This window comes from Neolamprologus multifasciatus, chromosome 13, assembly GCF_963576455.1.
Source record: "Neolamprologus multifasciatus chromosome 13, fNeoMul1.2, whole genome shotgun sequence".
Taxonomy (NCBI): Eukaryota; Metazoa; Chordata; class Actinopteri; order Cichliformes; family Cichlidae; genus Neolamprologus; species Neolamprologus multifasciatus.
This window is the reverse complement of record NC_140451.1, coordinates 2936969-2956918: the sequence shown is the minus strand read 5'-3', so window position 1 is coordinate 2956918 and position 19950 is coordinate 2936969. Positions and strand designations below refer to the sequence as shown.

Here is a 19950-nt window from a genome sequence, read left to right as displayed (position 1 = left end):
GGGAATGATCAGCTGTGAGCCTTTTAAGTCTTAAATATTGTATAAACAAGGTGACGAGCCACAGAAACTTTCTGCACGACCGATTAACAGAACATTGATTTTGTTATTCAATGTTCATAAACTGATACTGATACTGCGTGCAAATGACACTTTGGCAATAACAAAAGAAGAAACAGGAAGTGCAAACAAGATTATACAAAACGTAAAGGACCTGGAAGAGTTTCCCATGTAAACACACACACACACACATATATAATGTGTGTGTGTTACCTGAAAACAATGATCTCCTCAGATGCATCCTGCCTCCTCTTGTACTGCTGGAGGCAGATGTTACAGCAGTCCTGTCGTGGGTGGAGTCCTCTTGTGACAGCAGCACGCAGGTGAGCCAGGGACCAGTGGAGGTCGTAGTTCAACAGATTGGTGGTTGTTTCAAGTAAAGTCTGAAACATTTGTTTTCTTAGTTACGTCTACATTCATGTGCCATAAAGACTTCAGAATGTGTCATTAGAATAACGTGTTTCCTTCACAGATCAAGGCTAAAAATGATTTTCACACCACGACTACACGAGCAACACAAACCCATCAGGTGGTGATGACGGGCTGAAACGGGCGGTAACTTCTATGCTATGCTGACTGTATTCATGCAAACAGTAACATGTGTGTAAAAGCTCGAGAGGTTTTGATTCATCTGTTTTTGCTCCTGGCAAACAAAGATTATTATCATCATACAATACTCTTGTTTATGGAGACAAGTCTCTCTATAACATAGTTACTTTCATATACCATACTCAAACAGCTGTTTAGTCTGAACACAAATATTACCTGCCATTCACTCACACACACACACACTCACACACACACACACACACACACATACACACACACACACACACACGTCTTACCTGTTCATAGTTAAACGTGTCCAGCATACCCAGAATGAGGCCTTGAATCTCTGCCAGCTTGCCTTTGCCGTACACTGGATCCTAACAAACGAGCAGGCAGATGGAGTCTGATGTTACCCAGTGTTGGGAAGGTTACTTTTAAAATGTATTCCATTACAGATTACAGATTACATGCCCCAAAATGTATTCTGTAACGTATTCTGTTACGTTACTCAATGAGAGTAACGTATTCTGAATACTTTGGATTACTTAATATATTATCATGCTGTTTACAACTACATGAATGTACTATTGCTGTGATTTATTACTGTTACTGAAGGTCCGCGGCTCCGAACCGTAGTAAAGGGACCTCTGACTAATACGGTGGGTTCTGTGTCGGCTCGTAGCTGAAAACTAGCTTTACTTTGTTGTCTGGGTCAACTTTGCTAGCAGAGACAGAGAGAGGCGTTGAAAGGCTGCTCCAACAGAACTTATTGTTTTTGGAGGAAAACACGAACACGGTGTACAGTCGAGTCTTAATAGCTTACTTACAACTGGGCTCGTCAGGCTCTCTTCTTGGCTGCAGTGGTTATTATTATATTTACATGCTTCCAGCTCCCGTTTCTGCTCGATGACAGCTCGTACTTTTCCTTTTTCTCCCTCCCTCGCTCACAGACACATAACGGGTATGGCAGTCCATTCTCCCTGCAGCACGGACTACACTGCCCATGATGCTACATTCTTTAGAGCTATACCTGTAGCATTCTGCCTATTAGCTTAGCACAACAACAACAAAAAGGCCTCTCTCACCCAGGAAACACGCAGAGAGAGAGCGTCACCCTGTAACCATGGCAACCATAACGCTGCCGCCTGGAACAACAGAACGTAGCTGTCAAACAAAACCCAAACAGTCCTGACCCGCCACAATATGAAACAGGGAAGTACCGCCGTGTAATCCATTTCTTTCAACAAAGTAACTGTATTCTAAATACCACCTTTTTAAACTGTAACTGTAACGGAATACAGTTACTCATATTTTATATTTTAAATACGTAACGGCGGTACATGTATTCCGTTACTCCCCAACACTGGCTGTTACGCAGTGTGAAGTGTCAGTGAACAGTGTGACCATGTGGTGATTTTATGGTGCTCTGTGGCACAGACAAATAAATTTAAGCTAAATCAGGATTTAAACACAGCCAATAATTAATTGCTGTGTTTGTATAAACTGCTGCTACTGTTCATAGGATTTTTTGACCAATCTGAACAAACATGTTGTTAAACAGTAAAATAAGTCCAACTAATGAAACAAGCCTTAGCTTGAATTAAACTCAATGCTAACATAATTTAAATGTTGTCAAACTGGGGCGACATCGGACCACACAAAGAAACAAGAGTATTTACTACAAAATTCATGTGAAACGTTTCTCTGTGGGAAACCAGAGCGTCAGTGATGCAGGAGCTCGTCTGGCTCATGATCCGTCACAACGCACAGACTTTTGTAATCAACTGTCACATGACTGAGCAAAGCTTATGTTGGAATAACTTCTAGATTGTGCTGTAGGAGAAGCTTCTGATGAACGGTGGATGAGCACATCCTTGAGCCGGAGGACCTGATAACCTGGACACTGGCTGCTCTGCAATGTTTTGTTTTTCAGTGGGAGAAACGTTTCACTCATCAGGTGACTGCAGGTTTCCAACCTTATAAACAGCACATTTGCACAATGACTGAACCAGCATCACTGAAAGAACAATGGGCTGGGAGGTAGCGGTGTGCCATCGATCCGATACCAAGTAAATACGGGCCAGTGTCACCGATGACGACACTTTTCAATAAATAAGGTGGACGCCTCATTGAATCGCTAAATCTCATTTTCATGACCTTAAGTGTTTTTGTGATGTTTCCTTTTTATTATTAAATAGTTAAAACACAGGACATCATTAGGACAAAGTTTATAATTAAATAAAGAATTGCTCTATTGTGGGCGTGGTCTGCGATGCTGCTGCAGGTAGGATGGACGTGATTTACTCACCTGGATGACTGAGCATGCAGCAAGACACGTGAAGGGTGTGTGTGTGTGTGTGTGTGTGTGTGTGTGTGTGTGTGTGTGTGTGTGTGTGTGTGTGTGCATGGACAGACTGTATACAAACCTGCAGGATCTGTTGAATGATGGCAGGTAGAGAAATAAAGCTGCTCATAGCGTTGAGAACCTTCATCGTGAGCTCCTTCAGCACTGAGACATTTACAGACACGATGAATTAGCCACACCAACAACTGATTCAATAAAAAAACAATAACAAAAAAACACAATTTTCTCTGTGATGAGCAGTGTTGGGACTAACGCGTTATTAAGTAACGCGTTACAGTAACTACGTTACTATTGTGGTAACGAGCACGGTAACTAGTTATTATGCCAAAATCAGGAACGCGTTAGTCGTTACTGGGATTTAGATAGGGCCGTTACTCGTTACTTCGTGTGGTGGCTATCGCGGAGCTTCCACAGATTCTGTAACATTAGCAAGTGGTGGAGGCAGCAGGTGGATGAGGGAAAGGGGACGTAGAAGGAAAAGAGACCCGAGGCGGCCGCCGGTCCAAGTGTGAACTGAACTTCAGGTAAGAAGTTATGACCTGCAGTCTATCTGGGTCAGATATAAACCAAGTTTAGGTGGAGTTTATTTTCGTTGTGCTGACTTTTTCCGTACTGCGTACTAGCTAGCATGACGGAGTTTCTATACAGCTGGGTGGGTGCTATGAAGTTAATGATGTTGAACTTTATTTTGTTCATAAGTTATTAGAGTTGCCAACCGTCCCGTCTGGTATTCAGAGAAAATATTACGCGTTTCTTATTGAGGTGAAAAAGAACAGTTTGTCCCGTAATTCAGCTACAATGAAAAAGACACAAAGCTGGAGTTATTCTGTGTCTTTGCTGCACAGCTGCCTCTTCTTCTTTCATCCTCTCTCCCTCCCTCTCCCGTTTCTACTTCAATCATGAAAACTGATCAATGATCAGCTGATCGGCTCTCTTGTTTGTTTATCGTCCACTTTGCGCCAGAAAGAGGAAACCAGCCGATGTCACGTTAAACAACAGCAGCACGTTTAAGCTTGATCAGCTGTTGTTAGAATTTATTTAATATTAATTTCTAGTATCAGCTGATGTTTGTTGGAGCCACAGCTGCAAAGCTGCTGGTCATGATGTCGGTTTGGTTATCTGGTGAGAGGGAAACATGAAGATGAAACCAGGAGATGTCCTTACTGAATCATCAGAGCTGAGCAGGTGATGGAGATACAGGTTTACCTTTTAGGTGACATGGATGAGTTGAAGTTATGAACTGTTTCTGAGAGACAGATAACCCCAGGATCCTTTTTTAGGTAGCTGACAGCTGGTAACTGTGCAGGAGCGGATCTAGCAAAGTTTTGCCAGGGGGGCAGGTAGGGCATTAACAGGGATAGGTGGGCACAAAGAAATACTTTTCTTTCTTATTCTCATTTAAAATGTCTGGCTTTTAAAAAATAATTATCTGAATCTTACAACAAACGATTCATAGATTGATGCATATATACCATCAAAACAGTGAACATCACTGTCACAACAGCGTTTGTTTTCATTCAAAGGCTTTATGATTTTTCCTATAATGGTGGGCCGGTCTCTAGTCAAAATGCCCGGGCCGATTTTCTGTCCCAGTCCAGCCCTGTATGCAGCTCATGTGCAGTCTGGTGTTACCTACATCTTCCTATTCAGAAGGCAGAATTTCAGAGTTCTGAGTACAATCAAAGCACCGCGACTGCAGTTTTTGTGTTGGATGTAAAAGGTACACATGACGCTGTGACGTAGGCTAGAATCATGGCAGCAGTCAATGATGGTCCAGGCGTGGCATTTCTCTCGTGGAAATATGCACATTATCTTTTCCTTTCTATTGGTAGGTGGCACAGAGCACTGTGGCAAGTAAGCAAGCTAGAAGACTGGCAAAGTTGTGGAAGCAACACATTAACAAGAGAATTCTGAGTAAAACCAAAGTTACTTTCCCTAGTAACTAGTTACTTTGAAAGTAACGAGTAACTTGAAGTAACTGAGTTACTTTTGATAGAAGTAACTAGTAATGTAACTAAGTTACAATTTTAAAGTAACTTACCCAACACTGGTGATGAGCAATAAAATCACAGCTCAAACACTCTTTAGTGCACACACTCGCTGTCCTTCTGCAGTTAGAGCTAAACTGTTTTATTTCCTTTGAAAGTTCATGTCGTCAGCTCCACACAGTGAGCACGTCAGTGCTGAGGACTGCAGCATATTCATTACACTGCTCACCCCCAGACATTCTCACAGTTATGGACTATGTCTGCACTGGGTTCACTGCAAAAGCTCAAAATCTAAAAAGTATCCAAAAAGTATATTTGTCTAATTTCTAGTCAAAATATCTCATCACACTTACAATAAGACACAATCAGCTACAGAGCAACATTTCAGTGAGATCTGGGAACTTGTTTTGAGACGCTGCATCTTGGATCTGGAGAATTTTCACTTGTTCACTTAATACGAGATATTTTTGCTTGAAATAAGTGAAAAATCTGAAAACTTTCTGTGCCTTTAGCCTAACATTCATGCACTCACACTCCGATGGACACAACAGGTACAACTCAGGATTCAGTATCAAGCTCTGGCATACAGGATCAAACCATCAGTGTTCAGAGCAGTAGAGGCTTCACTTTATCTCCTGAGCTACGCTAACGTGACCCACTGGTCCCTGCTGAACCCTGGACTGAGAGTGGGCAGGAAGGAAAATGGGAAGGAGGTGATACTGGTCCTGGGGCCAATGAAATATTCTTTTAAGGGAGTGCTGCATATTCTATCAAACAAAGACACACTGAGCTTTGTCTGAGCACATACAGACAAAATAACTCTCATCATGTGACATTTTTAAACGCTCTAGTCTAAAATGTGGCGGTAGGACTTTAACTAAAGAGTCTCAGTAGTTTTTCCACCACTGTGGTTGAACATTAACATCAAAACCTAAACTTGATATGTTTCTTTCACACTGTAGTTGTATTTGTTCCATCTCTGCCGTAGCACAAGCGTATAGTCACTATAAAACTGGACACTGCACAAAGGGTTACTACCTGTCACATTCAGGTCATTAGGCAACAGCTGTTTTTGGCTTTGTTGGATCACAGAACTGGTCAGTTTGTCTGAGCGAGGGAGCTCAGCATCAGTAGCTTTTTATACTTTAACAAAATGTGTTAAATTTACAAAAAGTCATCAGAGAGCTGCACAGATCTGACAGATTAGAGAGGAAGCGTTGTCATGGTGAGGCATCTTTGTTTACATGTGTAGTGATGCACGCAAACTGTTACCGTCAGAGGTGTGTTTAGCATTGAGCCCCTTTACTTGTTTCTGAGACGCCATCATCGTGTCCAAAAGTGGAAACCAGAGAACCTGTGAGGTACAGAAAACAAGCAATAACTAGCTGTCAGTTCTTCACTGCAAACATGCCCACGCACAGCACCCACCTCTCTCTGTTTCTGCTCCAGGCCCTGACAACTTCGATGACAGAAGACAATGATGTCGTTCACAGATTCCTTTAATCTCATCAGCACCGATTCACTTCTTACAGCCTCGTCCTCGTCCCGTCTCCCATCCTTCGCTCCACTGTCGCTCTCAGCAGTAAGAGCACACAGCGTTGCCTTCAGTGTCTTCACAGAGAGCAAAAAAGCTTCTTGTGACAGCAATTACATCCATAAGACAGCAGCAGTGTAACAACTTTCATTATTTGAAGTATGAAAATGTCTTAATTCAATTCAATTCAATTTTATTTATATAGCATACGAAGTATGGTTTTACTTCACAATTAAAAATACTGTCTGTTTAAACACCAACACACCACTTACAGGTCACTTATGTACACGTGTTCATCGGCTTTTCAATGAGAGTATGGAATCAGCCAATCACACAGCAGCAGCTAAGTGCATTTAGGCCAAGCTGCTGAAGTTCAAAGTGAAACTGGGAAGATTTGGGTGAAAAGTGACTTTGAACATGGTTGTTGGTGACAGACAGGCTGATTGATCGGCTTGGATTTGTTGTAGGGTTTACAGAGACCAGTATGAAAAAGAAACGACCCAGTGAGCAAAAATGCCTCATTAGTGCTGCAGTCTGAGGAGTATAGGTATTCTGTATCGAGCTGATGCGAAGGAAACAGTAGCTCAGATGACCACCAGTTCTTCTTAAAGGGCCACAGCAGGAGCAGATTACAGGAGGCACCACTTCAGCTAAGAACAGGAAACTGAGGCAACACTTTCACAACAGAAGCCAGGAAACACTCATTTGATGAGCCTCAGTTTCTACAGCAACATTCAGACAGACATGAAAACATGGATCCATCCAGTGTGTAGCTTTAACTTCAGGTCTTTAAGTACCAATTAAGTTAGGACAACACGACAAAGATCTCAGACCCTGACATGTCACAGTTCTCATCCCGAGAACGATATAAATCACAGAATAGTGCTTCTTCTGTCAGCTCAGTGACTCTTGGGCGGCTCAACTTTGAAGTGTTTTCAGCTGGGCGTCGTGAACCTGCAGTCGAGTGTTTTGACCGATGCATTAAACGATACATTTCTACACATAAGTTGTAACAGCCGCCATTTTCTCTGGTTTTCCCTGTGCCTGCATCCACGCGGTGACCGTCCAAACCAGGAAAAAATATCGCCGTAAACAGTTTTGCGACGCTGCAAAACAAACGATAGCGTAAAATATGAAACAATAGATGTTTTCATTTTGTCATCTGATATATTTCGTCATATCGCACAACGCTTAATTAAACATTGTTTAAATGCTACATCCTGCCGAAGTATTGCCCGTCCCTTTACGACCACAGTGTACCTGATGGCTGCTTCCAGCAGGATAATGCATCATGTCACAAAGCTCAAATAATCTCAAACTGGTTTCCTGAATATACTCAGATGACCAAACGGGGTGGCTGGAGCTCAGGCGCTAGAGCAGGAAGGTTGGTGGTTCGATTCCTGACTTCCCCTAGCCAAATATCCTTGGGCAAGATACCTCCATGTGTGTGAATGTTAGCTAGAAAAATGTGCTGGTGTGAATGGGTGAATGCACAAGTTGTATAAAGCGCTTTGAGTGCTCAGAAGAGTAGAAAAGCGCTACATAACACCCAGCTCAGCCCAACAGAGGACCTCTGGTGTGAAATGTGAAGATCAAGCAGAACCTCTGACGAATGTTTCAGCACCTTGATGCCACCAAGAACTAAAGGATGTGACAACGTGGCAGCCCAACAAAGGCAGTAAGGTCACTGCTTGTTTTCTTGAGTTAATCTGGTGAAAGGTTAACGATTAGAGCATAAATATTGTAGAGTCTTTACCTTACAATTTAAAGTGCAAGTGTCTCTATAAAAAATCAGCTGAATTGGTATTTCAATGTTCTGTTGTTACCTCTAATGAGACAGCAAATGCTCCATGAACATCTCCTTTCATCTCCAGCAGGTAGGCTGTAGCTTCATTGCAGCGGTGCTTCTGAGTTATCTAGAGATAAAAACATTGTTTAACACGGTCGCCTCAGTCTGGCTGCAGGATGCTTACCTCTGCAGTCACGACTAACATGCTGCTTTATTCTTAGATCATCCTTACACCCTGTCTAATTTCTTATATTTGAAAACACCCATTTAAGACTTGTGAATTTAAATTTACATTTTAAATCGTATTTACTACACTGTGTCGAGGATGCGTGCACTCTGCACAGTCAACAGCAAGAAAAAGAGTATTTGTATTTAAATGTTCATCCTGACTCTAGGTAACAATTTCAACATCACAGCTGCACAGAAATCTCTTCTTCTTAAAATGAGGTTAGTTAGGAGTCCTGGTGGGGGTTTGGGTCGAGTGGATCTGTAGATACTTTAAAGGCTCCAGTAAAACTTCTAAAAAAGCAGCTTGAAGGCAAATGAAGCAATGAAAGACTACAAAAACCCTTTAATCTTCTTCACACCTGAAGAACTGAAACCCAGTGAGTTATCTCAACGACGAGGACGCCACAGCTTCTATCGCAGCTTCTATCGCAGCTTCTATCTCAGCTTCTATCTCAGCTTCTATCGCAGCTTCTATCTCAGCTTCTATCGCAACTTCTATCGCAGCTTCTATCGCAGCTTCTATCGCAGCTTCTATCTCAGCTTCTATCTCAGCTTCTATCGCAGCTTCTATCGCAGCTTCTATCGCAGCTTCTATCGCAGCTTCTATCTCAGCTTCTATCGCAGCTTCTATCACAGCATACAGACAGAACTCATCATCATAAAGTGTAGAAACTTTAAGGTTTCTTCAAAGGTCCAGACAAAGAAAATTTAAAATCCATCTCCTCACAGAAAAGATCTTGAAGAATCTCATCTTAAATACCTCTTGGTGCAGTATCACAGAGCACAACAGAGCACTTTGCTCTCAGATTGCTGGCTTACTTGTGGTTCCTACAATATTTAAAGTACAACAGGAGGCAGCCTTCAGCTTTCAGGACACTATTCTGTGGAGCCAGCTCCCAGTTCAGATCCAGGAGACAGACACTTAAAGCTACTTTTTACTAAAGCATATAGTTAGGGCTGGATCAGGTGACCCTGAACCCTCCCTTAGTTACACTGCAATAGGCTTAGAATGCTGGGGGCTTCCCATGATGCATTATTTCTTCTTCATTCACATTTTCACTTCCTGTATATTTATTCAATTCAATTCAATTCAATTTTATTTATATAGCGCCAAATCACAACAAATGTCGCCTCAAGGCGCTTCATAGATACAGAGAAAAGCCCAACAATCATATGATCCCCTATGAGCAAGCACTTTGGCGACAGTGGGAAGGAAAAACTCCCTTTTAACAGGAAGAAACCTCCGGCAGAACCAGGCTCAGGGAGGGGCGGGGCCATCTGCTGCGACCGGTTGGGGTGAGAGAAGGAAGACAGGATAAAGACATGCTGTGGAAGAGAGACAGAGATTAATAACAGATATGATTCAACACAGAGAGGTCTGTTAACACATAGTGAGTGAGAAAGGTGACTGGAAAGGAAAAACTCAATGCATCATGGGAATCCCCCGGCAGCCTACATCTATTGCAGCATAACTAAGGGAGGATTCAGGGTCACCTGGTCCAGCCCTAACTATATGCTTTAGCAAAAAGGAAAGTTTGAAGCCTAATCTTAAAAGTAGAGATAGTGTCTGTCTCCTGAATCCAAACTGGAAGCTGGTTCCACAGAAGAGGGGCCTGAAAACTGAAGGCTCTGCCTCCCATTCTACTTTTAAATACTCTAGGAACAACAAGTAGGCCTGCAGAGCGAGAGCGAAGTGCTCTAATAGGGTGATATGGTACTACAAGGTCATTAAGATAAGATGGGGCCTGATTATTTAAGACCTTGTATGTGAGGAGCAGGATTTTGAATTCAATTCTGGATTTAACAGGAAGCCAATGAAGGGAAGCCAAAACAGGAGAAATATGCTCTCTCTTTCTAGTCCCTGTCAGGACTCTTGCTGCAGCATTTTGGATTAACTGAAGGCTTTTCAGTGAGTTTTTTGGACATCCTGATAATAATGAATTGCAGTAGTCCAGCCTGGAAGTAATAAATGCATGAACTAGTTTTTCAGCGTCACTCTGAGACAGGATATTTCTAATTTTAGAGATGTTGCGCAAATGGAAGAACGCAGTCTTACATATTTGTTTAATATGTGCATTGAAGGACATATCCTGGTCAAAAATGACTCCAAGGTTCCTCACAGTGTTACTGGAGGCCAAGGTAATGCCATCCAGAGTAAGAATCTGGTTAGATACCATATTTCTAAGCTTTTCAGCGCCGAGTACAATGACCTCAGTTTTATCTGAGTTAAGAAGCAGAAAGTTAGTGGCCATCCAAGTCTTTATGTCTTTAAGACATTCCTGCAGTTTTTTTGTTTTTTTTTTACTTTTTATTTTATTTATTTGAACAACTCACCTGTCCATTACACATACAGTTTCTTCAGAACAACAGAATACAAAGAGAGTCAAACTCAAGACAGTGAGATTAGAAAGAAAAAGGAACAAACAAATATACATATGTATAAAAATATAAATACATATAGAATAATAATTAGCAAAATAAGATAAAGTAAAACAAAAGAAAAAAAAAAAAAAGAGGAAACATGCCTGTGGTGTCAAACACTTCCATTGTTCATTTCACATTCTTTCTTTTTTTTTTCTTTCCCCTTGTATGCCCATCTTCATTCAGTTCAGTCTTTTTCCCTTTTTCTTCCGTTGTACGTCAACCATTTTCCCCAGTCCTTCAAAAAGCGTTCTTCCTTTAATTTCAGTTTATATGTAAGGTTCTCCATCTCCATAATGTCCTCCACAATTGCTACCCACTGCTGTTTTCCTGGTGTTTCTGTCTTAAGCCAGTTTTTGGTGATGGCCTTCTTTGCTGCCAAAAGGAGAATCTTAGCCAGGTAACGATCCTTTACATCTACAGTACCTTCCAAGTACCCTAGATACAAAACAAGGCAGGTTCTAGGAATTATATAACCTAATATATCACAGAGAGCTGAGTGAACTTTAACCCAGAAAGTGTGAATTTTTCTGCATTTCCAGAAAATGTGTGTATGGTCTGGTTCATCCCATCCACACAGCCTCCAACATTGTTGTTGTGTAGTGGTTTGTTTATTTTTAATCTTAGGTGTGATAAAATAGCGAATTTGATTTTTCCAGAGGAATTCTCTCCACCTCAATGAGTGAGTTGTATTCTTATGTTCTTTCCATGTTTCATACCACACCCTCTCAGTGATTTCTTCACTCAGCTCTCTTTCCCATTTTACTTTAACATATACAGTTGATTCCTGTCTTGATTCCATCAAACATTTGTATAGGGTAGACACCGTTCTTGGAATAACACTTTTATATGCCAGTATAATTACTTTTATAATAGGGTGGATTTTGTCTTCCTTTATTTTTATGTTTTTATTAAAGTAATCTCTCACCTGTAAGTATCTGAAAAAATCCTTGTTTTTTAAGTTGTATTCCCGTTTTAATTCTTCAAAACTTTTAATTTCTCCTTTTTTGATTAATAAACAAATTGCTGTGATTCCCTTTTCATTCCAATTTTTAAAACCAAGATCCAATTTTCCTGGTCTAAATTCTTCGTCGAAGGCTATCCATTTTAGTAAACCAAGCTCTTTACCAATTCTGAACTCCTTTACTGTATCATACCATACATTTAATGTAAAGGATATTATCGGGTTCCTATCTTGGTCTTTAGTTATGTATTCAGGGATCTTTTTTAAACCCATGTTTGTTTGAATTGGGACATTGAGTGTGGAGAGCTCCACATCCTTCCAGCGAGCCCCGTAATCATCACTACACCAATATGTTATCTGGCGTATCTGTGCAGCACGAAAATATTCTTTTAAATTAGGAAGCGACATTCCTCCTTTCTCCTTAGTAAGCTGTAAAGTAGTGTATCGTACCCTTGGCCGCTTGCCTTCCCAGACAAATCTAGATATATACTTATCCCATTCTGAGAATTGGGTTTGAGGTATGCTTATCGGAAGAGAGAGGAATAAATATAGCAATCGTGGTAAGATATTCATCTTTATCACATTTATCCTGTCACTAAATCCTAACGAATATGTATTCCATCTTTCCATATCCTGCCTTATCCTGTTATTTATATGTCCATAGTTACTTTGATATAGTTTGGCATAGTTTTTGGTTATATTTATACCTAAATATTTAAGGGTTTTTGCCTCCCACTTTATTTCCCATTCCTTAAGATTTTGAGTTGGTGTACAATTAAACATTAGAACTTGAGTTTTAAGTATATTTACTTTGTAGCCAGAAAGGGTACCAAATTTTCCTAACATTTCTGTAAGCTGCATAAAAGAGTTTGTGGGGTTTTTGAGGGCTATCAACACGTCATCAGCAAACAGACTAATTACATGCTCTTGTTTATTGATTTCTATTCCTGTTATTAGGGAGTCTTGTCTAATCATTTGTGCCAATGGCTCAATATACAAGGCAAATAAGGTTGGACAACAACCCTGTCTAGTTCCTCTCTCTAGTTGAAATGTCTTTGTCAATGAGCCGTTAACTTTTAGTCTTGCAGTCGGTTTGTCATAGAGAGATTTAATACATTGGATTAATTTTGTAGTGAACCCAAACTTTGCCATGGTTAGGTACAGGAAGTCCCAGCTGACTCGATCGAAGGCTTTTTCTGCATCTAAACTTATCAATGCAGCCGGTATCTTGTCTTTATGTATTTGGTGTATGATGTGTAGGGTCCTTCTAATATTGTCTTGTGCCTGTCTATTTTTGACAAAACCTGCTTGGTCCTCATCTATCAGGTCTGGTATAAACGACTGGAGCCTATTTGATAGGATTGTAGTATAGATTTTATAATCAACATTTAACACTGATATAGGCCTGTAATTTTGGCAGTATTCTCTTTGTTTTTGTGGTTTTGGCAGCACCGTGATAATTGCCTCCCTCCAAGAGGGGGGAATCACATGTTTAGTGTGAGTCCAATTAAGAGGAGTAAGGGTATCAATTCTTTTCCACATTTCTTGTACCATTCGGCAGGAAACCCATCACTGCCTGGTGCCTTGTTTGTTCGTAATTTTCCAATCGCTTTCTGAATCTCCTCTATCGTTATTGGTGCTGTCATGCGATCATTTTGTATTGTTCCAATAGAGGGTAGATCTAAGGAGTCTAAAAATGTTTTAATATCATTTAGGCCATTATTAGTAGGTGCATTTTGTAGATACAGGGCCTTATAATAATCGGTAAAGATACTTTCTATCTCTTCTAGGTTATGTGTCATTTGTTCTGTCTTAGAATTATACAATTTATTGACTGTTGTTTCTGCCTGTTGTTTTTGTAAACGTCTTGCCAATAGCCGTGCAGCTTTAGGGCCTGATTCATAGTAGCTCTGTTTTACATACCTTGCTTTTACTTCCATTTCATATAAGAGTAAATTATTAATTTTCTTCTTAATATCTTTCATCAGACATAGCATACATTTTCACTGCTATGCAGATGACACCCAGCTCTATCTGTCCATGAAGCCAGATAACACACACCAATTAGTTAAACTGCAGGAATGTCTTAAAGACATAAAGACTTGGATGGCCACTAACTTTCTGCTTCTTAACTCAGATAAAACTGAGGTCATTGTACTCGGCGCTGAAAAGCTTAGAAATATGGTATCTAACCAGATTCTTACTCTGGATGGCATTACCTTGGCCTCCAGTAACACTGTGAGGAACCTTGGAGTCATTTTTGACCAGGATATGTCCTTCAACGCACATATTAAACAAATATGTAAGACTGCGTTCTTCCATTTGCGCAACATCTCTAAAATTAGAAATATCCTGTCTCAGAGTGACGCTGAAAAACTAGTTCATGCATTTATTACTTCCAGGCTGGACTACTGCAATTCATTATTATCAGGATGTCCAAAAAACTCACTGAAAAGCCTTCAGTTAATCCAAAATGCTGCAGCAAGAGTACTGACAGGGACTAGAAAGAGAGAGCATATTTCTCCTGTTTTGGCTTCCCTTCATTGGCTTCCTGTTAAATCCAGAATTGAATTCAAAATCCTGCTCCTCACATACAAGGTCTTAAATAATCAGGCCCCATCTTATCTTAATGACCTTGTAGTACCATATCACCCTATTAGAGCACTTCGCTCCCGCTCTGCAGGCCTACTTGTTGTTCCTAGAGTATTTAAAAGTAGAATGGGAGGGAGAGCCTTCAGTTTTCAGGCCCCTCTTCTGTGGAACCAGCTTCCAGTTTGGATTCAGGAGACAGACACTATCTCTACTTTTAAGATTAGGCTTAAAACTTTCCTTTTTGCTAAAGCATATAGTTAGGGCTGGACCAGGTGACCCTGAATCCTCCCTTAGTTATGCTGCAATAGATGTAGGCTGCCGGGGGATTCCCATGATGCATTGAGTTTTTCCTTTCCAGTCACCTTTCTCACTCACTATGTATTAACAGACCTCTCTGCATTGAATCATATCTGTTATTAATCTCTGTCTCTCTTCCACAGCATGTCTTTATCCTGTCTTCCTTCTCTCACCCCAACCGGTCGCAGCAGATGGCCCCGCCCCTCCCTGAGCCTGGTTCTGCCGGAGGTTTCTTCCTGTTAAAAGGGAGTTTTTCCTTCCCACTGTCGCCAAAGTGCTTGCTCATAGGGGGTCATATGATTGTTGGGTTTTTCTCTGTATCTATGAAGCGCCTTGAGGCGACATTTGTTGTGATTTGGCGCTATATAAATAAAATTGAATTGAATTGAATTGAATTTGTTGTTGTATCTTGACATCTACCTTGCGTTTGTGTTTATTCTCCAATTGTGACAATTCATCCACATATTCATTATATTGCTTCATTCTTTCTCTTTTAAGGTTACTTGATATTGCGATTAGTTTCCCACGTATAACTGCCTTCAAACAGTCCCATAGAATACTTGGATCGGTTTCACCATTGTCATTTTCTTCTAAATAAGTTTTGACATCTTTTTGTATTTGTTCTACCACAGATTTATTGTTTAATAGCCCCACATTTAGTCTCCATATTGTGTTTTTTGGTCTACCTTTAAGATAGATTTTTAAGTAGATAGCACTATGGTCCGACACATCTGCCACTCCAATCCAACAATCTGTTATTATATCTCTATTCCCTTTTTGCATAAAGAAGTAGTCTATTCTTGAATATACATAATGTGTTGCTGAATAATGACTATAATTCCTCTGTAGCGGATGCAAAGCTCTCCAGACATCAAAATAGTTAATGTCTTCCAATGTATATCTTACTAATTTTGAAATTGAATTTTTATTTTTCTTCAGGCTGGTTGTGTCCAAGTCACTATCTAATATCACATTGAAATCTCCTCCACATATGCATATACCTTCTGCTTCTAGCACAAGAATATCAAAAATTAATTTAAAGAATTCCTTATTACTTTCAGGAGGGGCATACACATTCATCAATGTGACCATTGTTTGATTAATCACACCCTTCACAATGACATATCTACCTTCCTTATCCTTTATTTCTTTGTGGGATTGAAACTTAAGGGAATTAGTTATGAGAATTGCAACCCCCCTTTTCCTAGAGTTTGTATGAGAGCTGTAAAAGGTGTTTTTGAACCCAAATTTCCTCAATTTTTCGTGTTCTATTTTTGATAAATGAGTTTCTTGTAGGAAAGTTATCTGTGTCTTCTCCTTTTTCAGTTTACTCATAATCTTGGCTCTTTTAACTGGGTTGCAAATTCCATTAACATTTAAAGACATACACTTTATTTCTTCATGTGTAGTGAGCATTATCCTTTTGTGATCTACCGGCTATCTTTTGAGACCCCCACAGGCACCCCATTGAACCCTTGTTTAAACAAAACATTTTCATCAACAAGTTACAACTTAGTTTAACTATGTACAGATAAGAGGACTTCAATAAAGAGGTACCAGCCACCTTCCCCACTTGTTGTTCCTCTCTTTGTTTTTGGGGGTATGTCTCTCATATTGAAAGGGCCCCCCTCCAGTAATGAGATATGACTCACGAAAGATTGTCACACTCACACTAGTCATTATTGTGTACTATCCATCCCTAGCCAACTTTGTGTTTCCATATAGCCCTACCAGACACACCTTGAATCCATCTTGTTGTTATACGTCTCCATATACGCCTTTCATGCATTGTTATCGTTATGCTGAAATTCTTGAAGTCTCTCTCGAGCTCGCCTGCTAGCCACCCCAGCATACGTGGGCCGGACCGGTTTCCATGTCGCTGCCCCGATTGACAGACGTCCCTCGGTGCCCTCTCTCTCCCGGCTGTTTATCCCTTTTTCCACGTTGTATCCTCTCGCTTGCAGGTCGTTAGCAGCCTCCTCCGCGTTGCCATAAGTTTTCACTCCATTTGGCCAGTGGATTCGCATCTTGCTGAGAGGAGTCTGGAAACGGATGCCTTCTTTCTTTAGTACCTTTTTGATATTCACGTATGCTTTACGTTCTTGCACCATTCTCGCCGAGTAGTCGTGGTCAAAATAAACCCTGCTTCCGTCCAGAGTGACTATTTTCTTTTCCCATGCCTTTTTAAGTATCATCTCTTTAGTTGTGAATTGTTGGAAATTGACAACGACTGACCTTGGGGGGAGACCCGCTGCTGGTTTCGGGGTTAGTGCTCGGTGTGCGCGTTGAATCTGGAGGTTGATGTTAATATTAAGCTCCTCTCTGAGCCAGGCTTCCAGAAACTGGGCCAGCGATTCTTCCTTAGATTCGGCTCCCTCTTGTATTCCGTAGATCCGCAGATTGTTACGTCTGGATCGCAGTTCCAAGTCATCCAATTTGGTCATCATCGTTTTTTGTTCTCTCATTATTTCTGTCAGGGTTTGATTGGCCTCGTGGCTCCATGTCTCTATTTCCTCCGTGTGCGTCAGCGCAGCTTCTAATTTCCCTTCTTGTTCTTTAAGTTCTGTAGTCATGCTCTTAAACTTCTGGTCAATATCTTCTTTGAATTTAGACAGTTCGTGTCTCATTTGGCCAGTAATTTCTTCTTTGAACGTCGTGAAGTCTGATTTCAATTCATTTTGGAGGGATTGAATTTGTTTGCTAATACAATCCAGCCCGTTTTGAAACGCGGCCATATTAGCTTCAGGTGCTAGCTTGTCCTCGTTGTTCGGATGTTTTATGTCTTTACCTTGGGTGTCCGTAGTTTTTTTATTCTTTGTTTTTGTTGTCCCTCCGCTCATCTTCCAAAGTTGTTTTGTCTCACGCTTCAATTCGTGTTTTAGCGGAGTTTATCTACTTGGCTTGCGGGAGCGACCATACTGCTCTACCGTCACACCGGAAGTCCGACATTCCTGCAGTTTAACTAATTGGTGTGTGTTATCTGGCTTCATGGACAGATAGAGCTGGGTGTCATCTGCATAGCAGTGAAAATGTATGCCATGTCTTCTAATGATGCTGCCTAGGGGAAGCATGTATAATGTAAACAGAATTGGTCCTAGCACTGAACCCTGTGGAACTCCATAATTAACCTCAGTGTGTGAAGAGGACTCTCCATTTACATGCACAAATTGGAGTCTATTAGATAGATATGATACAAACCACTGCAGTGCAATACCTGTAATACCTACAGCATGTTCTAATCGCTCTAATAGGATATTATGGTCAACAGTATCGAATGCTGCACTAAGGTCAAGAAGGACAAGCACAGAGATGAGTCCACTGTCAGAGGCCATAAGAAGATCATTTGTAACCTTCACTAAAGCTGTTTCTGTGCTGTGATGAACTCTGAAACCTGACTGAAACTCTTCAAATAAACCATTATTTACACACCATTTATAAGTGTTAATAAACATAAAGGAACATGTGTTAATGTCTTTGCCGTGTGTGCAGTCCTAGGACGGGCTAAGAGACTTCCAGGCCTCTGGTAGAGCGACACACATACACCCCCCCACCCCCACCCACCCCTCAGGCATCACAGCTATAGAAACTATGTTCTACCCAGACGCACTCGAGATTACTCCATACATTAACTAATGCAGCTGTTTATGGAATAATTTGGTTTCTAACTTCTGTACACAAAAACATGCAAAGAAGAATTATAATAGTACTTGTATTGCATCTTCTAGTCTGTAGTGCTGGGAGGTGTGGAGGAAGCTCAGAAGCTGGTCTGGGGCAAAGCGGCACATTAAATCCAGCAGGAGCTCATGGAGGTCACCTTCTTGAGGTAAGATGGACCCTGAATGAGGGCCTTCCCTGAGAAGAGCAGAGGTGACCACATAAGGAAAAGAAGACCATAATTAGGATGAGAGAGAGAAATGCAGCATCTGCAAGTCGCTGGCTTCTGCTCATGTCCAGGTGATTTTCATTATCAGATGCTGAGCACAAGGGTCCCCACAAAGCTTTGTGCAAACATTTGCGTGCCTCCCAATCTTTTCTGACGACACACTCACAGCTGGACAATTTACACGGCACCAACTATGCGCCTGAGGTGGAGGACTCAAACTGGAGTATAACAGCAGAACTACTTGGCAATAACATCTCCAGCTGTGTCTGCAAGAGAGCATAATCAATACTTAAGACGGCCGATGGTAAAACGCACACCGTACCGTGGCTCCAAGAGGCAGTTGAGGAAATTGAAAAGCAGCTGATCATCCTTGAGAGAGAGAGAAGAAGAATATTTTACATAATCACTCAAAAAATAGGAGAATTTCAGAGTATAAAGCACCAATATGTCTTATTAGGAAACAGTTTCTATGCATTTAACCTGCTTTGATGGTAAATGGACTGACTATATAGCACTTTTCTACTCTCCTGAAGCACTCAAAGCACTTTATACAACAGGCCTCAGCTAACAATCACACACCGGAGAGCGACTTGGGGTTAGTATCTTGCCCAGGGATATGTGGCCTGCTGACTGGAGCAGCCAGGGATGGAGCCACCAACCTACTGATGTGATGGAGACCATTGCTTTCTCTTTATCCCTGCTGAACGATCTTTTTTCATCTAGTTTTGCTTTTCTAGTGTCCTTGTCAAAAGATTGTATCACAGGTTACAGGTAGTCCAGCTCCTCCAGGATGTCACATTCACACAGGTTTGCTGCGCCTCAAGAGGAAGACATGAGAGGAGACGAGCTGCTACATGACAAGAGCCAAACAGAGCTCTAGATGGGGATCAAACCAGAAACTGGACTAGTATCTGTTCCTTTGTGTGAGCAGGGACAGAAATGGTAAATGGCCTGTATGTGTAAAGCACTTTACACATCCAGTCATCCATCATTCACACACTGGTGATGGCAGCTACATTGTAGCCACAGCCACCCTGGGGCGCACTGATAGAGGTGAGGCTGCCGGACACTGGCGCCACCGGGCCCTCTGACCACCACCAGGAGGCAACGTCGTCTTGCCCAAGGACACAACGGCCGAGACTGTCCAAGCTGGGGCTCGAACCAAGGCAAAGGCAAACTCCCAACTCTTGAGCCACGATCGCCCCACAGAAAGAGCACTACCAGAGCTCACTGTGACACAATCGCTGTTTAGCAATCCTCCAAAAACTGGGCCCCTCTTCAGT

The 19950-nt window shown here is 41.3% G+C and overlaps 1 protein-coding gene across 4 annotated transcripts in view; it reads right to left on the bottom strand.

Annotated features, from left to right (window-relative positions):
* The window catches only part of vps8 (VPS8 subunit of CORVET complex), an 88894-nt gene that overhangs the window by 4967 nt on the left and 63977 nt on the right, over window positions 1-19950 (bottom strand). For all 4 annotated transcript variants that reach the window (XM_085182173.1, XM_085182171.1, XM_085182172.1 and 1 more), the window contains 8 exons: window positions 18990-19036; window positions 18492-18636; window positions 8320-8409; window positions 6388-6570; window positions 6232-6313; window positions 3033-3115; window positions 903-983; window positions 271-440 (listed from right to left, as the gene is read on the bottom strand). In XM_085182173.1, coding sequence (XP_085038299.1) covers window positions 271-440; window positions 903-983; window positions 3033-3115; window positions 6232-6313; window positions 6388-6570; window positions 8320-8409; window positions 18492-18636; window positions 18990-19036 — 881 coding nt within the window. The remainder of the gene's footprint in view (window positions 1-270; window positions 441-902; window positions 984-3032; window positions 3116-6231; window positions 6314-6387; window positions 6571-8319; window positions 8410-18491; window positions 18637-18989; window positions 19037-19950) is intronic.